Below are 24,573 nucleotides of genomic sequence, written 5' to 3' on the forward strand. Positions count from 1 at the left end.
TAGCACCTGCAGTGAAAAGGGGCAATTGAAGGATAAGGAATGAAGGTAAATTCCAGTATAAAGGAAGAACTAAAGAAAAAAACACATAGTAAATGTTTAACTTTAAAGCAGCATAACATTGTGACCTTGTGTTCCTTAGTTCAAAGAAAGAAGACTAAAATAACCACAGCAAATAGCAGTGCTAATTCACTTGGTTATCCTTTCTTCTTGGAAGTACTACTGTTTTGATCTGTTTCCATAGTTTCAATTACATAGAAAAACTAAAGGGAACACCTGCTTGGCTGAAAATATCCAGATAAAATGAAATTTTCTTTGTCTACCTCAGCTATATAGTTCTTACCTTCAAGGAAATGCTACAGTTGGATGCTTTTTATACTTCCTTTCGCTAATTGGCCATGCATGCATGTCTTTTTTGTGGAGACTTAAAAAATGTATACAAATAAAACTTTACTCAGAGACTGATGATGTTTATCAAGTATTACAAACTGATATGGAAAGAACAAGCAAAATACACAGAATTCAGAGGAGGGGAGACCTTGGCTTAGGAATGAAGGGAAGCTGTTTAACTGTATTGGACTCGGAGAGGTAGGGACAAGGGCATTCCGGGCATTGGGAGCAAAAAGAGCAAGATCGTGATTCAAAAAGTACATCTTGGGTTAAAGAGAGAAGTTAAATGGTCAGCTGCTCTAGAGCATAAGGAGATTAGTTAGGGACAGGAAGGAGTGCTAAAAGAAGGAAGTGTGGAGAAGTAAGTTGGGTCAGATGTTGAAGGGCCTTGTTTGCCAGGCTAAGAAATTTGAACGGTCTCTGCTTGACATTGGTGGCCATCGAAAATCTGGGGTAGTAGAGTGATATGGCATTATGAGAGCTGTGCTTTTATAAGATTTATTACACATCTGTATGTAGAATGAATTTGAGAAGACACTAGAAACTGAGTAACTCAGTCACTTCATATGATAGGTTCACAACCCTTATGGAATTATTAGGAGGTTTAAAATAGGTAGTAACATAAAAGGCTTAGGATTGTACCTGGCACACAGTGACCCCTGATGAGCGTGGCCATCATCATCATCATCATCATTGTTATCACATGGAGGTGATGAGGGTCTGAACAGAGATAGTGGTAGAATGAAGAAAGGTTAGAACATGGCCACTGTTGGACACCGTTACTACAGTGTTTAGTAGCTGATTAGAATTGAGGAACAGAGGAGAAAAAGTGCAAAATGATACTGAGATTTCAAGTCTGGGTAACTGGAGGATAGAAACAGAAATTTAGGAAGAGCAAGTTTGTGGAAAAAAAAAAGATAGATTTGATTTGGGGCATGTGAGTTTCAGTTCTGGGCAGCTTTCCAGTTGTAGATGTCCAGCCAGGCAGCTTGTACATGCAGGGCTGAAGCTTTGGAGAAATATCAGAATTAGTAATGTATATTTGAAATTTACGCTCATAGAGATTATAGCTGAATCTAGGGGACACGGGAGGGAATCAAGAAAGAGAATCGACAGAAGAATAATGCTGCATATCAAAGATGGAAGCACAAACAAGGTCTGATTCTAAAGTTGAGAAATCCAGAAATGAGCATGGTCGAGTCCTCTGGGTCAGTGTTCTCTAAGCTTTTATTGGTTGCACACCCCTAGTATCTGAGTGTGCAGTTCCCGTATATGAATTAATATTCTTTACTCCAAAAAGTTACTTGCTTGGCTTTTGAGAGTTAGTTTAGTAAAAATAGAGAATATCTGTAACTCCCCCTAATCCAGGCATATACAACAAGGTAAGGGTGTCATTGTGAGCCTACATCTTCCTCGCAGTACCAGTTCAACTAAATGAGAGCATCAGTATCAGCTCATGGGTTAAATATTTGAGAAGCTAATATTAACATTTTCTCTGTGTGCCGTGATAAGTATTTTACTTATCAAGGCAATACTGCCTTAGAATCTGGTGACCTTCACTTGCTTTGAAGATGTACAAATATTTCCTTGAGATTAGTACATACACCACATCTCCGTTCGGTACAAAGACGGGATTTTATTTGCTGAGTTGCATTGGGGTTAATCTTACTGATTTTAGCTTTGTAAAATCTCAAATGGCAGCATACTGCATGAAGCTGACCAAAAATACATATGTAGGAATTTGGCAGCATTTGCTGAGCAAGTAATTTATAGCCACATGATCATTATAGCACCAATGAGCAGCACACACAATTAATTACCAGGAATGGGACTAGCCTTATCTGTAGGATGTAGCAGAATTTTTAATATAAGACACCTATATTTAGTTTCTAGGCTACGTATGTTGTAATTATCCTCAATCTAAAATAAAGGCAATAAGAAATTTTCACTAGAGATAGTGGTAAATTTCCAGCCATTTTATCTGGTTATTTATAATCTGAAGTTCATGATTATTTTCCTCTTGGAAATTCACTGGCCAGATGTCCATGAAGCTCCCCTTAAAGGTGGTTAAGCAGTGTAATAGTATGCAGTGTTTATATGAAACATAGTACTTTATAGTTAGTGATTTTATACTCATTCTCTTATTTGGTATTTACCTAGTGTAAGTAGGACAGACGACTATCGTCCCCATCGTGAGGGTGAGAAAATAGAAGGCAGAGCCTTCTATTAGCATAATTATCTCAGTCACTTTGCTCTTTATACTGCACTTTCTTATTGTTTATGAAAAACAGTATATAGCTGTGTCCATCTTAGGGACTAATTCTTTCTCCTACCTTCCCCTTTTCCTGTACTTGCTGGAGGAGCACAGAACTCCTGAAAAGCACAGAACTTTCCCAGAGTTATCATTGAATCTCATATTATATGCTACTTAAAAGGCTAATCATAAAGGGAGCAAACATATAGTCAAATTGAATTCCCTTCAGTTTGTCAAAATAGGTGAACACAGTCATGTTTTGGAACAAAGCATAGTACAAGTAGGTAGATAATTTAAAATTGAGCACTGCTAGTGTTTTGGGAAATTGTCTTTAATGAATTCTAAATTCACTAAGGTCAAATAAGAAGTTGAAGGACTTTTTCCAAATAGATATGTGCTTAGAATTGTATTAGGTGTTCTGTGGTGTTCCTTAGCTATGTGAATGCACACTTTGTGGTATGTATTGAGTAGCTCTCAAATTTGGGTTCTCATCTTGAACCACAGAGATTGATATTTTTAGATGAATCATGGTGTTCTTAAATAATCAGTTGCTTTAGATTTCCTGGCTGTGATTTATAATTCTTGCCTACCCCTAGTGAGGTGGAACAAAGGAATTCAGATTTCTTGGAGAAATGGCTGGATAATTAAGATAACATTATCACCATGTTCACAATGTAGCGACAGCTATAATTTTGAAACACTATATAGAATTTAGCCAGGTGATTCCTCCTATAAGTGGGTAGCAATGGAAATATCTCCAATGAAGTGGCTGGGCTAAGGCTGTTCTTCTGAATTATAGTGAAAGGATAGAGTGACTTCGCATCACCAGGCTACCTGATCCTTTCTATTGGTTGGTAACTAGATGATCTAGTCCCACATCTTTGATGCAACTGCAGTTTAGCAAGCTTGAAAACCTTAAGCTTTCTTGTTTAAGCTTTCTACTTTGAAATGTATAAGAATCTGGGTCGGGTGCAGTGGCTCTCGCCTGTAATTCCAGCACTTTGGGAGGCCAAGGTGGGCAGATCACGAGGTCAAAAGATTGAGACCATCCTGGCCAACATGGTGAAACTCCATCTCTACTAAAAATACAGGAATTAGCTGGGCGTGGTAGTGCATGCCTGTAGTCCCAGCTAGTTGGGGTGAGGGGACTGAGGCAGGAGAATTTGCTTGAACCCGGGAGGTGGAGGTTGCAGTGAGTTGAGATTGCGCCACTGTACTCCAGCCTGGTGACAGAGTGAGACTTTGTCTCAAGAAATGTGTAAGAATCTGGCATCTTGATTTTTTGGAGTACTTTTTCCAGGAGAGTGATCAGGAAAACTAAAGGTAAAAGGCATGGTGGATTTGTCTTCTAGGCTGAGGAAAGCTATAGGTTCTTAAGTTTTGAGTTTTCTTAAGAAACTTGTCTACGTACGTGTCCAGGCATGGTGGCTCAGAGCTGTGTAGTTTTTGTTATCAATTCTAAAGTAAAAGGAGAAGATTTAATGAACAAGCACAGAACTGAGAATCAGAGGACATGAATTTTAATTTCAGCTGTGGCATACAACTTGCTCTGGTGATTTCAGCCAAATTCCTCAGTCTACCTGGATAAAGTATCCTTATCAGATGGGAATATTTGTACCTATGTTGTTTATCTTACATGTTTATAGTGAGAAACATATAAAATAATGTGAAGCTACTTTAAAAAGTATAAAGTGTGTACAAATGTAAGGGATTAGCATAATTATCTCAGTCACTTTGCACTCTTTGAAGTAGTCTTTATGTTCTCAGTTCCTGACAGTTGTATACATGCAGGTGAGAGATTTAGAGTTTGGTTGGCTTGGAAGATTTGTCTCGTTTCATGTCCTTTTCCTTCCTTTCTTCTCTTTTAAACATTTAAATCAATGCTAAAAGACACTAAGCAGGGGGGAAGAATTCACAGTGTGTCTGAATGAGCAGAATCTAGACAGCTAAATCAATACAGCCAAGCTCATATTGACATTCTTATAATGCCCTCTAGGTTTTTAATTTTCTGAAAATTTTAGAAAATTTTCTGCCTCCCTCGTCCCCCCAACTCCCTGGTTTTTAGATGTATTAATTCACCAGCACAGTCTTCCATTTTTCAGTGGAGCCTGTGATTAGATAATTGTCTAAATTTGTGCTACATTTTCCAAAGTAGAACAAGTTTTTCTCCATCCCCACTCTTGTGACTCTTCCATTGGATTACTGCACAAAGGTTACTGCACAACTGAGCACAGATGCTTAAGAAGGAATTTTCCCATTTGTCAATTTGAAAGAAAAGCACCTAGATTGAGGCTAGGGATACTTGGGGTCTTAAAATAGTTCTTGTCCAGGCATAGTGGCTCACATCTGTAATCCCAGCACTTTGCAGACCAGGGCGAGAGGATCACTTGATCCCAGGAACCTGAGACCAGCCTGGGCAAGTTAGCAAGACCCTGTCTTTACAAAAAATTTTAAAAATTACGCAGGTATGGTGACAAGCGTCTTTAGTCCCCACTGCTCAGGAGGCTGAGCAGGAGAGGATTGCTTGAACCCAGGAGGTTGAGGCTTCAGTCAATCATGATCACGCCACTGCACTCTAGCTTGGGCAACAGAGCAAGGCACTGTATAAAGAAAAAATTGTTTTAAATTAAAAAAATTATTGAGGAGCCTGTGTTTGTTCATTCAGTAGATGTGTATTGGATCCCCACTGTGTGCAAAGCATGTTTGCCTTGAGAATGTGCCAGAAACAAAATGAAATGTCAGACAAACGGGAAAAAATAGCAGCATGAAAAATTTAAGGTTATAAAATAATATGCTTCCCAAAAAAGATAATATATCTCCCAAAAACGATAATACGTCACACAAATCTGAAGCAAGTGAATATGCTAATTAGAGAAAGATTTGTGTCCCAGGAATGGTTTCTCAGGGAGAAAAAAAAATTTAGTCATCACTGATTAGTGAATGGGTATATAGTATTTAATTTCTTTACAGTTGTACTGTAAAGGCATGCTTCTTATCAATGCTATTCCAGAAGAACCTTAAACATCCACCAGATAATCTGAGAAATTCCAACTTTCCAGAACATGTTCCCTTCGTGTTCACTTCAGGACCTCGGATATAGATGAAAGTGGGCAGAACTCTCTTTAGAGCTCAAAACAGAATCTTTTGCTCGGACAGTGGGGCCAGGTTGAGTTGGGAGCTGCCTGGACTCCAGGTTTCCTCTACCCTCTAACATAAACAAGATTCCTTTCACAAGACAAAACAGGCATGAACTCCTAGCTTTGGAATTCTGAGGTGTCCAAAGAGATGGTGATGGTGATGGTGGTGGTTGTGTTTTTTTTTTTTTTTTTTTGAGACAGGATCTCACCCTTTGGCCCAGGCTGAAGTGCAGTGGTGCGATCATGGTTCGCTGCAGTCTCCCAGCTCCTTGGCTCAAGTGATCCTCCTGCCCCAGCCTCCTGAGTAGCTGGAGCTACAGGTGTGTGCCACCACATTGGCTAATTTTTTTTTTTTTCCTTTTTTGTAGAGACGAGGTCTTGCTGTTTCCCAGGTTGATCTTGAACTCCTGAGTTCAAGCAGCCCTCCTGCTTCGGCCTCCCAAAGTGCTGAGATTACAGGCATGAGCCACCATTCCTAGCCCAAGGAGACATATTTTAAGAATTTAAATGTTTTTGGATTAGTATGGAGAGAAAACCTAGTGTCCCTATTGATCATTGACACTCCCAGGGATTTAAATTTGGATCATTCCCAGTCATTTTCAGCTTGAGTTCTTTGCTTCTTTGGAACTAGTACATTTGTTCCAAATTTAGTAAAGGGCTTTAAAAATTGTTTTGTGTTTATAAAAGAGATGGGAGAACATCTTTCTCTATTTTAATATGTATTTCCATGCATCTGAAACTAGTTTTTTTAAAAGAAATGTGTTAAAAACAAAGTAAGTAGTCTAAATTGTAGAGAGAAAGAAGCTAGTTGGTCTTTAGGCTTGGTACTGTATCTGGGACTATTCAGACCAGTAGTTGCTGTCTTGTCCAGCTTTGAGCAGTAATAATGATATGATGCCATCTGGCATTTGTATGAAGCTTACTATTTTTTGAGGCCTTCTAATATGTGTTTTACCATTGATGTGTTTCAACTGCCCTGTGGGTTGTTTCTGTAGATGAACAGAGAAGTTTCTAAGAAGTGAAGAGATTTGCTCAAGATCACAGTTTGCCAGAGAGCAAGAACCCCCAGGTCCAATACATGTTATTTATTTATGTGTTTACTTTGTGCTTACTGCCCCCAACTGTTCACAGTTGAGTATTCATAGGTGCTGCCGACCCGCCTAGAGACATGCAAAGGGAAGTGATCCAATTTGAGACTAGTCATTTGTCTTAACAGTTTGAAAATACATATACCTTAAAATGGTGCAGAAAATGAGAATGAACAAGTTATGATAAATCAAGAACAGAGTTTTAGAGCTTTTGCTTTTTTTTTTTTTGAGACGGAGTCTCACTCTGTCAACCAGGCTGGAGTGCAGTGGCACAGTCTTGGCTCACTGCAACCTCTGCTTCCTGAGTTCAAGCGATTCTCCTGCCTCAGCCTCCTGAGTAGCTGTGACTACAGGTATGTGCCACCATGCCCAGCTAATTTTTTGTATTTTTAGTAGAGACGGGGTTTCACTTTGTTAACCAGGTTGGCCTTGATCTCCTGACCTTATGATCTGCCTACCTCAGCCTCCCAAAGTGCTGGGATTACAAGTGTGAGGCACCTTGCCCGGCAAGCTTTTGCACTTTGACTATATCATTTATTGTATTGGGACCTTGAGCAGGTAACTCGATACCCAACCTTTAACCTTAACTATAAAATTGGAATGGTATTGATAAATTTAACACTGAGTTAAGTAAGGTTCAATTGAGGATGATGTATGTGGCGTGTATTTTATGCACTCTAAAGCCCGTAAGTTGGCATCTTTGAAACATTCTTAAGAATCACACTTCTTACCTCTCCTGGACACACAAACACAAGATACTGCCAGAAACTGGGCAAGAGATTATTTGTGAATCTCGGAAGGGACCCAGTAAGAAAATGATGCTTTGTTTTAGAATATGACCTAACTTAGGCTGTAGGCACTCTTTCTGGCTCTAGCTCATGTCACAATTCCTTTTCAGGATTGAGGCCTGAAAAACCAGTACTCACCATTCTTCCTACAAGGATTTATTCACTTATTAGGCTGGAGGGTCAAAGAGTCTCTTCTGTGGGGCAGAGGGGCTGGCCCGGCTTGCTTCTAATTGAGGATGAATAGGTAAGGGAGGCAGAGGAGCTAAGTAACAGTTCTGTGATCTAGGACAAGCTTCTCAACCTCTGGTGTCATTTTCCCCATCAGTAAATCAGGGGGTAAATAAAACACCTAACAGTGTTTTAAAACAAGGTCAGAATATTGGCCGGGCGCAGTGGCTCACACCTGTAATCCCAGCACTTTGGGTGGCTGAGGCGGGTGGATTACGAGGTCCAGAGATCGAGACCATCCTGGCCAGTGTGGTGAAACCCCATCTCTACTAAAAAATACAAAAATTAGCTGGGCGTAGCAGCGCGTGCCTGTAGTCCCAGTTACTTGGGGAACTGAGGCAGGAGAATTGCTTGAACCCGAGGTGGAGGTTGCAGTGAGCCAAGATCGTGCCACTGCACTCCAGCCAAGTGACAGAGCAAGATTCCATCTGAAAAACAAACAAACAAAAAACAAGGTCAGAATATTAGCTGAAACTTTTTCTTTCTTTCTTTCTTTTCTTTTTTTTTTTTTTTTGAGACGGAGTTTCGCTCTTGTTACCCAGGCTGGAGTGCAATGGCGCGTTCTCGGCTCACCGCAACCTCCGCCTCCTGGGTTCAGGCAATTCTCCTGCCTCAGCCTCCTGAGTAGCTGGGATTATAGGCATGCGCCACCATGCCCAGCTAATTTTTTGTATTTTTAGTAGAGACGGGGTTTCACCATGTTGACCAGGTTGGTCTTGATCTCTCGACCTTGTGATCTACCCGCCTCGGCCTCCCAAAGTGCTGGGATTACAGGCTTGAGCCACCGCGCCCGGCCCTTTTTCTTTTTTTCTTTCTTTTCTTTTCTTTTTTTCTTTCTTTCTTTTTCTTCTTCTTGAGATAGGGTCTTGCTCTGCTGCTCAGGCTAGAGTGCAGTGGCACAATCATGTTTCACTGCAGACTTGATCTCCCAGGCTCAAGCAATCCTCCTGCCTTAGCCTCCTGAGTAGCTGGGATTTATAGGTGTGGGCCACCACACCTGGCTAGTTTTTTATTTTCTATTGAGATGGGGGTCTCACTGTGTTGCCCAGGCTGATCTCGAACTCCTAGGGTCAAGCGATCCTGCCACCTTGGCCTCCCAGAGTGCTGGGATTTGAGGCTTGAGCTGCCGCACCCTGCTGAAGCTTTTTCCTTAAAGGGCCAGATCTTTTAGGCTTTGCAGCTATGTGATTTTTGTTTTAACTCTTTGACTCTACTGTTGGAGCATGAGAGCAGCCATAGACAGTATAAACCAATTAGGAGCCGGGCATATTGGCTTACGCCTGCAATCCCAACTTTTTGGGAGGCTGAGGTGGGTGGATCACCTGAGGTTAGGAATTCAAGACTAGCCTGGTCAACATGGTGAAACCGCGTCTCTACAAAAATACAAAAATTAGCTGGGCGTGATGGTGGGTGCCTATAATCCCAGCTACTCAGGAGACTGAGGCAGGAGAATCGTTCGCAGGCGGCCTTGCGTTGCCTGGAGATGAGATCGTGCCACTGCACTTCAGCCTGGATGACAGAGTAAGACTTCTTCTAGAAAAAATAAAAAATAAACTAATTAGGGTTGCTGTCTTCCAGTGAAACTGTTTCTAAAAACAGGCTATAGGCCAGATTTGCCTGTGAGCTGTAGTTTTTAGACCCTTGCTTTAGAATACTTCGCTAAATACTTGACCCTTTTTTTCCATCATACAAAATACTGATAGTGTTTTATTGCTGTCATGTATGCAGGGATGGTTTAAGTTTGAGCATTAATGAAAGGATGAGGAAGAATGTGTGATGTTACATATCATTTTCTGTTCCACAAAAATAAGTCTTCAAATCTTCTGTTCATGCCTTCCCATCACTTTCATTGTTTATACCAGTTGCTGTGCCTTCATTTTTTTCTAGTTATACTACAACTATATTATGATCTGGCCCCTGTTTCAAAGATTATATTGTGCTAGATACCAAATAGAAAAATATGTTTGTTTTTGAAGGAAAAGTGGGTCTTCTGCCAGTTCGAAAGTGTGTCCTTGTGAACAGATCTTGAGGAAGAGCAGTGTGCAGCCCCTTCCAAGCCTTAGTCTTTTAGGAAGCATGTTTTTCCAGTAAGTGCTTTGAAAAGCAGCTTCCTCTTATGACAGACATACCCTCAAACATCAAACTTAGCATTAATCTGAGTTGGGGAAGTAGAACTGTGTTATTTATTCTAGTATTCTAGTAGCGAAGACTAAGACTAGTAGGCTGCTAGTAAATATGACCAGCTGGTACCCAGCTGTGTAAGGGTTTAGAACATAAGTAATAAGGTTTCAGGCATTAAACTTAGTCCTTTCTTGCATGACTACGTAAAAACCTTAGATGAGCTTCAATAGAGACTATTTAACCTTCTCTTCTCTCTAGTCACCTTGGCTTCCTTTGTATTCATTCATCTGTTACATCTTGAAATAGTGAAGTGTATGGCTTCCCCACCAAAGACCCCTTTGGAATGTGTTCAGTATACATCATTCCCAGAGTGGCTTGATAGAGTGACTGGCCTGTGGTCACCAGCTATTAGGCAGCAAGCAGCCAGTACACAAACATAGGTCTTTTAATTTCCAAATCAGTGCTGTTTTTCTCCTTGTGAAATTGTCAGTTTTAGATTGGTTTTATTTTGGAGAGTATAAGCCTTTTTAAGGCTTGAAATGCTTTTTAGCTATTGTGATTGATAATGGCCTAAGTCCTAAGGTCCATCTCTATAAACATAAAAACCAAATTGTCTGTTAGTAAATAAATCCTACCCCCTCTTTCCCTCATCCATCCATTTATTTTTATTAATATTCTTCCTTTCTCTGTATCTCTCATCATCATCTAAAATACAACATCTTACAAACCTTAGCTCATTTAAATGAAGAAACCTAGAACTAACCTCAGTAAATACTTGAGCAGTACTGGAACATAAAATGCTCGTGACAGTGCTACCACTAGGGCAAAATACAGGGACCTCTTGCAGATAGTGTGAGTTTGGTTCCAGACCACTGAAGTAAAGCTAACATCGTAATAAAGAGAGTCACACAGATTTGTTGGTTTCCCAGTGCAAATAGAAGTTATGTTTATACTATAGTATGTTAAGTGTACAACAGCATTATGTCTAAAAAATGTGCATATCTTAATTTTAAAATACCTTACTGGTAAAAATGCTAATAATCATCTGAACCTTCAGCAAGTCATAACGTTTTGCTGCTTGAGGGTCTTGATGATGAGAGCTGCTGACTGATTAGGGTGGTAGCTGCTGAAGGTTGGGATAGCTTTGGCAATTTCTGTAGCATTTTTTTTGTATGTTTTGTTTTGTTTTGTTTTTGAGATGGAGTTTCACTCTTGTTGCCCAAGCTGGAGTGCAATGGTGCAATCTCAGCTCACTGCAGCCTCCGCCTCCTGGGTTCAAGAGATTTCTCCTGCCTCAGCCTCCCGAGTAGCTGGAATTACAGGTGCCCGCCACCAAGCCCAGCTAATTTTTGTATTTTTTAGTAGAGACGGGGTTTCACCATGTTGCCCAGGCTTGTCTCGAGCTCCTGACCTCAGATGATCCACCCGCCTCGGTCTCCCAAAGTGCTGGAATTATAGGTATGAGCCACATTGCCTGGCTTTTAGCATTTTTTTTTTTCTTTTTTGAGACAGGGTCTCACTGTTACCCAGGGTGGAATGCAGTGCCATGATCTTGGCTCACTGTAACCTCTGTCTCCCAGCTTCAAGCCATCCTCCTACCTAAACCTCTCAAGTAGCTGGGACTACAGACACATGCCACCATGCTCAGCTAATTTTTGTGTTTTCTGTAGAGACAGGATCTCCCTATGTTGCCCAGACTGGTCTTCAGATCTCAAACTCCTAGACTCAAGCGATCCTCGCGCCTTGGCCTCCCAAAATGCTGGGATAACTGGCATGAGCCACTGTGCCCGGCTGCCAATTTCTTAAAATTTGAGGCAGCAGTGAAGTCCGTTGTTGCTTCAGTTGACTCTTCCTTTCATGAAAGGTTTTTCTGTAGCATACTTTTCTGTTTTATAGTGTATTGCCCAGACTAGAACTTTCAAAATTGGAGTTTGTCCTCTCAGATCCTGCCACTATTTTGTGAACTAAGTTTATATAATATTCTAATGTTCATAGCATTTTCACTGGGAGTAGGTTCCATTTCAAGAAACCACTTTCTTTGCTCTTCCACAAGAAGCAACTCCTCGTCTGTTAACTTTTATCATTAGACTACAGCGATTCAGTCACATTTTCAGACTCCACTTCTAATTACAGTTCTCTTGCTATTTCTACCACATCTACAGTTACTTCTTCCACTGAAGTCTCGAACCCCTCAAATCATCCAGGAGGATTGGAATCAACTTCAGACTCCTTTTAATGTTTGCATTTTGAGCACTTCCCATGAATTTTGAATGTTTTGGTTTTTTTTTTTTTGAGGCAGGGTCTCTATTGCCTAGGCTGGAGTGCAGTAGCATGATCTGCAGTAGCTCACTGCAGCCTCTACCTCCCAGGCTTAGCCTCCCAAGTAGCTGGGACTATAGGCATGTGCCACCTACCATGCCTGGCTAATTTTTGTATTTTTTTGTAGAGACAGGGTTTTGCCATGTTACCCAGGCTGGTTTTGAACTACTGAGCTAAAGCAATCCTCCCGCCTTGGCCTCCCAAATTGCTGGGATTATAGGCATGAGCCACTGCACCTGGCCGTGAATATTCTTAATGGAATTTAAAATGATGAATCCTGTCTAGAAGATTTTCAATTTACTTTACTCAAATATGTCTGAGGAATCCTTGTCTGTGGCAGCTATAGCCTTATGAATGAAGTGTTTTTGTGTTTGAGACAGAGTCTCACTCTGTCATCCAGGCTGGAGTGCAGTGGCGTGATCTCAGCTCACTGCAGCCTCATGCCTCAGCCTCCAGAGTAGCTGGGACTGCGGGCATGCACCACCAAGCCCCGCTAATTTTTGTATTTTTAGTAGAGATGAGGTTTCATCATTTTGGCCAGGCTGGCGTCGAACTCCTGGTATCAGGTGATCCACCCGCCTCTGCCTCCCAGAGTGCTGGGATTACAGGCATGAGCCACTGCTGTGTATTTCTTGAATAAGAAATTTTGACTTGAATGTTGAAATTACTCTTTGATCCATGAGCTGCAGAATGGATATTGTGTTAGTAGGTATTAAAATATTAATCTCAGCCCAGCGTGGTGGCTCACGCCTGTAATCTCAGCACTTTGGGAGGCTCAGGTGCACAGATAACTTGAGGTCAGGAGTTTGAGACCAGCTTGGCCAACATGATGAAACGCTATCTCTACTAAAATTAACAAAAATTAACTGGGCGTGGTGGCATGTACCTGTCATACCAGCTACTCGGGAGACTGAGGCACGAGAATTGCTTGAACCCAGGAGGCGGAGGTTGCAGTGAGCCAAGGTGGTGCCAGTGCACTCCAGCCTGGGTGACAGAGCAAGAATGTCTCAAAACAGAAAAACTCTGATGGAGATGTGCAAGGAGATTAATGTTTTTCGTTTTGTTTGTTTGTTTTTTTGAGACAGAATCTTTTTTTTTTTTTTTCCCCCGAGGCGGAGTTTCGCTCTTGTTACCCAGGCTGGAGTGCAATGGCGCGACCTCGGCTCACCGAAGCCTCCGCCTCCTGGGTTCAGGCAATTCTCCTGCCTCAGCCTCCTGAGTAGCTGGGATTACAGGCACGCGCCGCCATGCCCAGCTAATTTTTAGTATTTTTAGTAGAGACGGGGTTTCACCATGTTGACCAGGATGGTCTCGATCTCTCGACCTCGTGATCCACCCGCCTTGGCCTCACAAAGTGCTGGGATTACAGGCTTGAGCCACCGTGCCCGTCCGAGACAGAATCTTGCTCTGGTGTCCAGGCTGGAGTTCAGTGGTACAATCTGGCTCACTGGGTTCGAGCAGTTTTCCTGCCTCAGCCTCCTGAGTAGCTGAGATTGCAGGTGCTCGCCACCATGCCTGGCTAATTTTTGTATTTTTAGTAGAGACGGGGTTTCGCCGTGTTGCCCAGGCTGGTCTCAAACTCCTGACCTCAGGTGATCTGCCTACCTTGGCCTTCCAAAGTGCTCGAATTGCAGGTGTGAGCCACTGCACCCAGCCTCCATCAGAGTTTTTGATGACCAAGTATATTGTTAGTGAGCAGTAATATTTTGAAAGGAATCTTTTTTTTTTTTTCCTGAACAATAGGTCTGAACAATCGTCAACCATGCTGTAAACAGATGTGCTATCATCCCAGCTTTGTTCCATTTATAGAGCACAGACAGAGTAGATTTAGTATAATTCTTAAGGGCCCTAGGGTTTTTGGAATGGTAAATGACCATTGGCTTCCACAGGCATGGGCTTCTCCTCTGTAGCTATAAAAATCCTTGATGGCATCTTCCAGTAAAAGTCCATTTTATTTACACTGAAATTGTTTAATGTAGCCAGTTGCGTCAGTTATCCTAGCTAGATATTCAGGATAACTTGCTGCAGCTTCTACATTAGCACTTGCTGTTTTGCCTTATACTTTTATGTTATGGAGATGGCTTCTTTTCTTAAACCTCATGAACCAACCCCTGCCAGCTTTCAACTTTTCTTCTGTGGCCTTCTCACCTCTCTCGGCCTTCATAGAATTGAGGAGAGTTAGGACATTGCCCTGGATTAGGCTTTGGCTTAAAGGAATGTTGTGGTTGGTTTGATCTTCTATCTAGACCTCTGAAACTTTCTTCCTATTGGCAGTAAAGCTGTTTGCATTCTTATCATTTGTGTGTTCACTGGAGGAGCACTTTTAATTTCCTTCAAGAACTTTTTCTTTGTAGTCACAGCTTGGTTGTTTGGTGCAAGAGGCCTAGTTCTTGGTCCATCTCAGCACTTTTTTTTTTTTTTTTTTTTTTTTGAGATGGAGTCTTGCTCTGTTGCCCAGGCTGGAGTGTAATGGTGGGATCTTGGCTCACTGCAAGCTCTGCCTCCTGGGTTCAAGTGATTCTCTTGCCTCAGCCTCTTGAGTAGCTGGGATAACAGGTGCCAGCCACCATGCCTGGCTAATTTTTTGTATTTTTAGTAGAGATAGGGTTTCGAGATGGGGTTTCACCATGTTGTCCAGGCTGGTCTCGACCTCCTAACCTCAGGTGATCCACCTGCCTTGGCCTCCCAAAGTGCTGGGATTACAGGCGTGAGCCACCACTCCTGGCCCTGGCCTTTATTTTTCTCAATCTTTCTTAAATGTATGTATAGCTCATACTTATTTCAGTGTTGAATATTAGAAGTGTCTTGATCTTTATTTAGAAGTTTGATGATGTTTTTGTGGCCAGAAATATGCCATAGGAACTAACCCTTATTTATATCAATTAGCCTTTGCTAAAATTGTTTTTTTTTTCTATGTTTGGCTTAAGTTGCAATTTCCAGGAGCTTATTAAAGACATGAAGGGAGGACTTACTCTGCTTTAATTGGAAGCAGCATTGGTCAAGAATTGAGTTTCATTTTAGGGGAGCTTGCTGTGGTCTTTTCCCCTTGAACAGTTGTTATGATGTTAGGTTTTCAGGTATTATCTCCCAACAACAATCTGTTTGGTGTTAGTTACCTCAAAGGGCTGTATCGTGGGTTTAGGCGTGTATAATGAAGAGTTTAGTATAGAATGAAGTACATACCAAGGCATAGAGAGCTGAACTGAAGTCTAAAGGTACTGAGTTTCAGAAACCACGTCATATTGCAGTAAAACCTTAGATTTCTTTTTATTTATGAGGTTGATAATTTTGATACATCCTGTTGTTCCGTGCCTAGGCATATCACTAAGGGAAGATTTGGCAGGCATGGTACCTGGTTGAGAGCAAGAGCTTGAAAGATTTCCAGGACAATTTTAAAAGAGGAGCACTCTGATTTTGGGATGTTTTGAAAACTTCTGAGGTCTCTTTAAGAATGATAAAAGAGTAACTGGATATAACAGTAACGCTAGATTGCCCACTCTTGAGTGGTCTGATTAAATCATCTTACTTCTGCATGATTTTCTCATCTTCTTGCTAATGGATGTCCAGGCAGAGGTATTTATCCTCCTCCTACTTACCCATTGTCATTAATATTTCAGACTTTGCTAATCTATCCTGGTCACTTTTCTGAAGAGGTTCTGACTTTCAAAAGATTTACACTTGGGAATGGTATGCACCCACATTTCCAGCCTTTAAGTCTGCCTTGAGGCTTCCAGGACTGTCTTAGATGTTTGTGTGTGTCCTTTCTGTCATCTCCTTTTATTTTAAATTCACTTCAGTAAGTCAGTTTCAGGTAGATTTCTGATTGTAGTCCTTGCTCTAACATCCCAGAGCTCATTTATTCTAAGCTTACTGGAATAGCTTGTATAACCATTTCCTCTGGTTCTTCAGGCAATTCCAATAAGTATTTCAGGGTCAAGCTTTCCAAGATTTGCTTTTTTTCTCAGAAAAGCCATACCCAGCAACTGTCTTGCCCCTTCAGTTAGGGGTAGTTATCAGATCGTGTGCTAGGTACTGTGAGGGATCCAGAGATGAATCATATGCAGATCCTACCCTCAAGGAGCTTGTATATCAGGAGAGGAAATAAGACATACACACTGATGTGTATGTCATACAAGGTATCCCACAATGATTGTACAGGGTAATATGGTGAGGACAGAAAGAGAGGTACAGATCAGGGGCTCCTTAAGGCTCCCAAAAAGGAGGGACCAGTTACAGAAAGCAGTAGTGAAGACTTCCTGGAGAGATAGCAACTGCGTTGAATGCCTGTAGTCCCAGCTACTTGGGAGGCTAAGGTAGGAGGATTGCTTGAGCCCAGGAAGTAGAGGCTGCAGTGAGCCAAGATCGTGCCACTGCACTCCAGCCTGGGCAACAGAGCAAAACCCTGGGACAGGTTTTGCAGAGAAAGAGTGTGAAGATCCACCCTTCTCAGCCTCCTGAGTAGCTAAGACTTACAGGTATGTGCCACAATGCCTATTAAAAAAAATTTTTTTTTCTTCTTTTTTGAGATGGAGTCTCACTCTGCTGCCCAGGCTGTTGTGCAGTGGCATTATCTTGGCTCACTGCAACTTCCTTCTCACAGGTTGAAGTGATCCTGTTGCCTCAGCCTCCCAAGTAGCTGGGTTTATAAGCATGTACCACCACGCCCGGCTAATTTATTTTGTATTGTATTTTTAATAGAAACGGGATTTTACCGTATTAGCCAGGCTGGTCTTGAACTCCTGACCTCAAGTGATCCACCACCTCAGCCTCCCAAAGTGCTGGGATTACAAGCCTGAGCTACAGCCCCCGGCCTAAAAAGTTTTTGTTTTGGAGACAATATCACTGTGTTGCCCAGGCTGGTCTCAAACTACTGGCCTGAAGTGATCTCCTGTCTCAGCCTTCAGAGTTGTTGAGATTACACACATAAGCAACAACACTCAGCCTCCTCTTACTTTTAAATACACTCTTTCCCTTATTATCCTAGAAGATGAACCCAGCACATTTTCCATAGGCTTGTAGATGTTGTAAATGGACTACTTCTGTAGCAAAATCAATTTACTTGCAGTTAATGCATTAAAATAAGAGGTGGTAATTAGCTAAGGTTGCTTTATTATTTTCTTTTCTCTCTCTTTTTTTTTTTTTTTAAAGACAGGCTCGCTCTGTGACTCAGGCTGGAGTGCAGTGGCGCGATCTTGGCTCACTGCAACCTCTGCCTCCTGGGTTCAAGCAATTCTCCTGCCTTGGCCTCCTGAGTAGCTGCACCACTATACCCAACTAATTTTTGTATTTTTAATAGAGACGGGGTTTTACCATGTTGGCCAGGCTGATCTCAAACTCCTGACCTCAGATGATCAACCTGCCTTGGCCTCCCAAAGTGTTGGGATTATAGGCATGAACCACTGCGCCTGGCCTGCTTTATATATATATATATATATATATATATATATATATATATTTTTTTTTTTTTTTTTTTAATTATTAGGGTGTTTGTAAAGCTTCATGCAAAGAATAGATCTGCTTTAGGGAAAGCCTTTTGAATAAAACTGCTCACCTTTTCCAGGAATTTACGTTAACAATTTATATTCTTCTAAGAGATATTACTAATAATATCTGCAAAGATGCTAGAAAACATGCTCCAAAGCTTTTTCTGTTTTCCCTGTGAAAAGATCTTGTGTCTTTCAAAGGAAGAGTACTTTAGTCTTTTGAAGTCAGAAAGTTATCAAAAGAGTTTGCTGGATAGAAAATCATAAAGGCCATAACTCTAAAACCGAATGTAAAGAAGAACAGTTAGAGCTGTCCAAAGATGGGAAAGAATGTCTTACCAGTAAGCCAGTTTCCTGAAACTAGAGTGGGAGGCACTCAAATGTAAGCTGGATGATCACTTAAAGTAGAATCACCTGGAGTTAGGCAGAGGTTGAAGAAAAACTTCAAACATCTTATAAAGAAGTGGACCTGAGTGTCTCATTATGCCTTTTTTTTTTTTTCAGTCCTAAAGTTCTGTGATACAGTAAAATATAAAAGATATTATCAAATTGTATTTTTCGCCTTTATCTGTTTGGGGTTTCCTACTGTAGATGGGCTTCTCAATTTTAAAACTTAACCTTTAGTACATTTTTCAGTTCAAAAAAAATTTGATAACTTCTCTTTTGTACTTAACTTCCACTACCACAGTATGGGGCTCTGAGCCAGCCAAAGATCATGATCTGTTGTCTACACAGATGTTTGGGGGCTGATCATGCCTGCACATTCATAGTTGGGATAGTTCAAAATTTGAAAGCAAACTGCATAGATGGTTCTAGAACTGCTTTTTGAATATGTACCTTTGTAATGTTTTGGGGGGATATCAGAGGACAGCCAGAACTTGTTACCAGATTTTAAAATTCAGCTCAACCTACCCGTCCATTAGCAAGTGTAACAGAGATATCATCCTCGCAATTGTGCATCTCTCTCCTTTCACCTTAGCAATTTGCATGGCAGATTGTGCCAAGATGAGGCTTGTCCATGGACCCATACAATAAAAGGTTAGATTCTTTTGAAGTTTCTTGATAATTATTATTTTCAGACAGATATTTTTGTTTGCCCCATTTGAAAAAGGTTAAATTGAATCACTCTCTTCATTGTCTTGAGTACCTTGTAGGAAACTATTACTAATGATAAATAACTAAACTTCTCTCGATTATCTTAATTTTTTTTGTTGTTGTTGTTCTCAGTACATCTAAGAGTGTACCATATAGGACATGTGGATTCATGATAAGTGAAAATACAGGGGTCTTACTTGGTTATTTAGGACTTAAGATTTTATCTAGTCATTTTCAACTGTGATTGAACACTTCCCTTTAACTCCCTTCAGAAACTCCAAGATCATATTGCATCCCAGGTACTAGAATTTCTGTTGATGTATAGAGCTGTTTATAGGCCTCTAGCACCAGAAATTGGCTCCAAACCTTTTCCCATTACATCATCACCCACTAATGTCATTACACCAGAGTGAAATCTGCTTTGAAGCTTGAATTCTTGTTTTCCTTCCATTTCTTTCCCCTCATCATTTCCTTTAGAAGTAAAAGGGAAGAAAAAAAAAATCAGACCTGTAAACATTTTAGGGTGAATTGGACATCCCCATAGGCTAAACCCTAGAGTTGTCAGCTTTCATTCCATTCTGCTGTGGTAGAGTGTTCTGCCCAGTGTGTATCCACATGGAGCCTGGAAAGTAACAAGTCTGGTCATGTGACAACTGGCTTTGGTGCTTTTCTTTCAGCCCCTCAGAATTAGTTCTTAATGACTCACGTAGCTCTCTGCCAGCATCCTGTCACTGGCATGTTAAACCTTTTTAAGTAATTCCTCAGAATAGAAAGTCTTAGGAGAGCACTAAGTTTCTCTATTCTTTGTGTTTAATTAAACTGTTCTTGCATTTAAATATTTGCCAGATAAACGCTTAAGACATTACAGTACAGGTTGAGTATCCTTAATCTGAAAATCTGAAATCCAAAACTCTTTGAGTCCTGACATGACACCCAAAGGAAATGCTCATTTTGGATTTTGGATGTTCAGATTTGGGATGCTCAGCCATTAAGTGTAGTGCAAACTTATTCCAAAAAAAAAAAAAAAAAGTTGGGGGGGCGGGCACAGTGGCTCACTCCTGTAATTCCAGCACTCTGAGAGGCCGAGGTGGTTAGATCATCTGAGATCAGTAGTTTGAGACCAGCCTGGCCAACATGGTGAAACCCCATCTCTACTAAAAATACAAAAAAAGCCGGGCGTGGTGGCGAATGCCTGTAATCCCAGCTAGAGGAGGCTGAGGCAGGAGAATCTCTTGAACTTGGAAGGCGGAAGTTGTAGTGAGCTGAGATTGTGCCACTCCACTCCAGCCTGGGCAACAAGAGTGAAACTTGCGTCTTAAAAAAAAAAAAAAAAAAAAGTCAAAATTCCAAAAACTTCTGGTCCCAGGCATTTCAGAATTTCAGATAAGGGATACTCAACCTGTGTTATCTACAGTTACAGCTGACATGGGCCTTCTCATTCATCTTCCCTCCTTCGTCACAAAGCAGTTGACTAAATGCAGTTTCTGGCCCTCTTGCTCTATCCTAATTTTAATTCTCCTTTGTTTTTTGTTTTTGAGATGGAGTCTCACTCTGCTGCCTAGGCTGAAGTTCAGTGGCCCAATCTCAGCTCAGTGCAACCTCTGCCTCCCTGGTTCAAGCCATTCTTCTGTCTCAGCCACCCAAGTAGCTGGGATTACAGGCATCTGCCACCACACCCAGCTAATTTTTGTATTTTTAGTAGAGACGGGGTTTCACCACATTGGTCAGGCTGGTCTCAAACTCTTGACCTAAGGTGATCCACCCTCTTTAGCCTCCCAAAGTTTTGGGATTACAGGTGTGAGCCGTCGCACCTGACCTCTCCTTTGTTTTTTTAACTGTCTTTAATGCCTCCATTTGCCAGTGTGCTGTGTTAGGCTTTGTGTCTAATAACACGGTTCAGGTTAGGAAGGAACTGGGAAGAACTGGCAAGTAGTTTCATTTCAGAGACTTCATGTTTCCTACTCAGTTATTGGGCTCATGTCCTTTAAGGCAGATTTGCCTGAGATTAGAAGGAATCATCATCATCAGGAGCCCTAGAGAAATGGGGCCACAGTGTCTGAAACAAAAGAAGAAACCTGGCACAGGCTGTCTCTCCCTCTCTCTTTTTTTTTTTCTTTTTTTTGAGACGGAGTTTCGCTCTTGTTACCCAGGCTGGAGTGCAATGGCGCGATCTCGGCTCACCGCAACATCCGCCTCCTGGGTTCAAGCAGTTCTCCTGCCTCAGTCTTCCAAGTAGCTGGGACTACAGGTGTGTGCCACCACACCCAGCTAATTTTTTGTATTTTTAGTAGAGACGGGGTTTCACCATGTTGACCAGTATGGTCTCTATCTCTTGACCTCATGATCTACCCGCTTTGGCCTACCAAAGTGCTGGGATTATAGGCATGAGTCACCACGCCCGGTCTCTCCCTCTCTTTTTTTTTTTTTTTTTTTTTTTAAGAGACAGAGTCTTGCTATGTTGCCCAGGATGGTCTTGAACTCTTGGGCCCAAGCAATCCTTCTGCCTCAGCTTCCTGAGTAACAGGAACCACAGGCATGTACCTTGTGCCCAGCTTGGGTCCTACTTTTTAAAACTCTGGGTTTACATTTCTGTACAGTATTAATCACTGAGGACTTTTATTACAGAAATTTGCTGAAGGCTGTGACGTGGAGTATGAGAAGCCACGAGTACTTGAAAAAGCTTTGGAGGGAATGGCATTGAAATTATGGGCTAGACTAGGGCAACAAAGTACTTTCCTTACCCCACACACAGAATAAGTTAAAAGCCCTTGATTCACGTTAGGATTTCAGCTAACATTTCTAGCATCTTTTGATTTTCTAGTTGGAGCTCTTCAGTAGTCTCTATGGCAGGCGTCCCCAGACTTTTTACACAGGGGGCCAGTTCATTGTCCCTCAGACCGTTGGAGGGCCGCCACATACTGTGCTCTTCTCACTGACCACCAATGAAAGAGGTGCCCCTTCCTGAAGTGTGGCGGAGGGCCGGATAAATGGCCTCAGGGGGCTGCATGCGGCCCGCGGGCCGTAGTTTGGGGACGCCTGCTCTATGGTATAAGCTAGGTAAAAGGAAAAACTTTCTTCCCAGTGTTTTGTTAAGATGTAAGTCTCTGTTAAAATCTTCTTAGCATAATTGTGTATCTTATCAAACTGAAAAATTGAATAGATTCATACATTCACAAAGATACCAATGCCTAATCTGGACAGAAAATTAGAGTTTATTATTCCTAATGTGTCTTATGTATGTGTTTGTTTTCAGTTGTCGAAATGTCCACAGAAGGAGGATTTGGTGGTACTAGCAGCAGTGATGCCCAGCAAAGCCTACAGTCCTTCTGGCCTCGGGTCATGGAAGAAATTCGGAATTTAACAGTGGTGAGGAAGAATGAGAAACTTTTATTTGAAACTTTTAAAGCATGTAAAGAGCTATGGGAAATTAACCAAAACTCACACTAAAGCATTTTAATTTCAAGTGCATTTAGAAAAGCACAGTTCATCCCTGACCTGTGGGTAGGAAAATGAAAATATAATTTGCCTTGTGTGAGTTAACTACAAGGGTATCTTTTATATCTCAATGGTCTTCCATAGGCATGTGGGTATGTAGTGGATACTTTGACTTCGAAGTAGTTTAATGTAAGGCATATTCTTTAGGACTTGTAGAAAAACAGATCTCATCTTCCTTCAGTAGCTGTAGCTCAATTTCTTAGGCCTGATTTAGTGGCCCTGCCACATTTCTAGAACTTGGTAAAATCTATTGGGCAATTTATTCAACAACAAATCTGTTGTGAGCCAGGAACTCTTTCCAGGTGTTAAAAGATATACTTTGATCAGTTTCTCAACAGCTGCATTTTTGACATTTTGGGCCAGTTAATTCTTTGTTGTGAGGGGCATAATAATAGCATGTTTAGCAGCACCCCTAGCCTCTACTCACTAGATGCCAGTAGCACCTTTCCCCAAGTTGTGACAACCAAAAAATGTCTCTAGACATTGGCAAATTTCCCCATGGGCAAATACCATCCCCTGTTGAGAACTACTGACTCAGAAGAATTAAATATAACCTTGGCCTGTGAGGAGCTTACAATGTAGTAATTACCACCGGAGTCATTTAGTCAATAGGTATTTATTAAGTACTTACTGAATCAGGCACAGTGATGAGTCCTGAAGTGGTAAAAGTCAAGGAGCACAGAGGACATAGTGCTTGTTTCTTTCTAACTCATTAGAGAAGGCTTTAAGTAAAAGGAACATTGTTTTTGGGTCTTTTTTTTTTTTGGCTGGCAGGTGGTGGGGGGCGGTCTTAAAATATGAGTTAAGCATTCACCAGATGGGAAGAATGAATGGGAGAGTTTATCTTGGGCAAAGACAAGGGCATGCATAAAGACTTGAAGGCCCAGAGTTATAGTTCCTCTAACTATAAAGTTAGAGGAACAAAGACACTCAGAGTGCATGGAGGTTACTGTGTATTTAGTGGAGGTTGAGGGGAGGAGTATGTGGTATGAGAGTGGTAGTGGAAGGTGAGGCAGATTAGAATTGGAATATTTTCGTAATACAGTTGTCATGTCCTTCATGAAGAACGTTCATTAGGGTGTCATTTTAACATATACTGAAGGAGCTCCCTGTGTTGGGTGTATCATTCCTGCCTTGGAAATACTAGCATCCTGGCAGAGTAGACATTGGATTCTTTCCTGATCTAGAATTAATGTTGCAGTTGCTTAGGGTTAGTGACCTTTAACCTCTGATGTTACAATATCAGTTTATTCATTCACTTAACAAATACTTATGCACCAGCTAAGGCTATTCTAGATACTGTGGATACATGAAGCAGACAGGATCATTGTACTCCTGGAACATATATTCTGATGAGACAGGCTAATAAACAAGTAACTAATGAAATAACATAGTGTAATAAATGCTCACTGACTTCAGGGATAAAAAGTAATTCATGTTTTGGATATACCTCTGGGTCATGTTTGTTTATAGGAAGAGTTTTCAGCAGTTGAACTTGGCTTGACCTTTCTCAGACTGGCCTGGGTTCAAAGTGGATTTCCACTGAAAAGTCATTGTTTCTCTTCTGCAGTCTAGGTAGTAGTTATCCAAACTGTCTCAGATATAAAAGAGAAGAGAGGAAAAAATGAAATTATAAAGTCAAAAGTGGGGTGTTTTGTTCATATTTTAGGGGAATAATCTCGTGATTAAGCTTATCAGCTTTTGGTGCTGGGGCCAGCCTGGTGTAAAACGAATGCCCTCCTGGGGTGTGGTGGGACGGGGCCAATTGAGCAAATCTGTGCCACAGCTTGAGCCGAGGGACATAAGTCCATGATCAGGCAAGTGGCCAGGTAAACTCTGGAGGTTTAAGCTCAGCACTTAACTTTTCTGTTTTGTTGGACTTTGATTTTTTTTTTTAGTTGTACTAAAAAAAAACACATAAAATTTTGCCCCTTACCCATTTTTAAATGTGCAGTTCAGAAGTGTTCAGTATATTCACATTGTTGTGAAACATATCTCGAGAATTTTTTCATCCTGCAGTACTGAAACTCTGACTAAACAACCACCATTCTGCTTTCTATGAATTTGACTATTTTTAATACCTCATAGAAGTGGAATCATATTATACAAACAGTTCCCCTACTTACGATGATTCAACTTAATGTTTGTTTCCACCTTAAAATGGTTAGAAAGTGATGT

At 41.2% G+C, this 24,573-nt stretch overlaps 1 protein-coding gene across 5 annotated transcripts in view; it reads left to right on the forward strand.

Moving 5' to 3' along the window:
• NFYC (nuclear transcription factor Y subunit gamma) overlaps window positions 1-24,573 on the forward strand; it is an 83,133-nt gene that overhangs the window by 25,861 nt on the left and 32,699 nt on the right. For all 5 annotated transcript variants that reach the window (XM_074380608.1, XM_010347527.3, XM_074380609.1 and 2 more), the window contains one exon: window positions 22,154-22,266. In XM_074380608.1, the coding sequence (XP_074236709.1) occupies window positions 22,154-22,266 (113 nt within the window). The remainder of the gene's footprint in view (window positions 1-22,153; window positions 22,267-24,573) is intronic.

Source organism: Saimiri boliviensis, chromosome 11 (assembly GCF_048565385.1).
Source record: "Saimiri boliviensis isolate mSaiBol1 chromosome 11, mSaiBol1.pri, whole genome shotgun sequence".
Lineage (NCBI taxonomy): Eukaryota > Metazoa > Chordata > Mammalia > Primates > Cebidae > Saimiri > Saimiri boliviensis.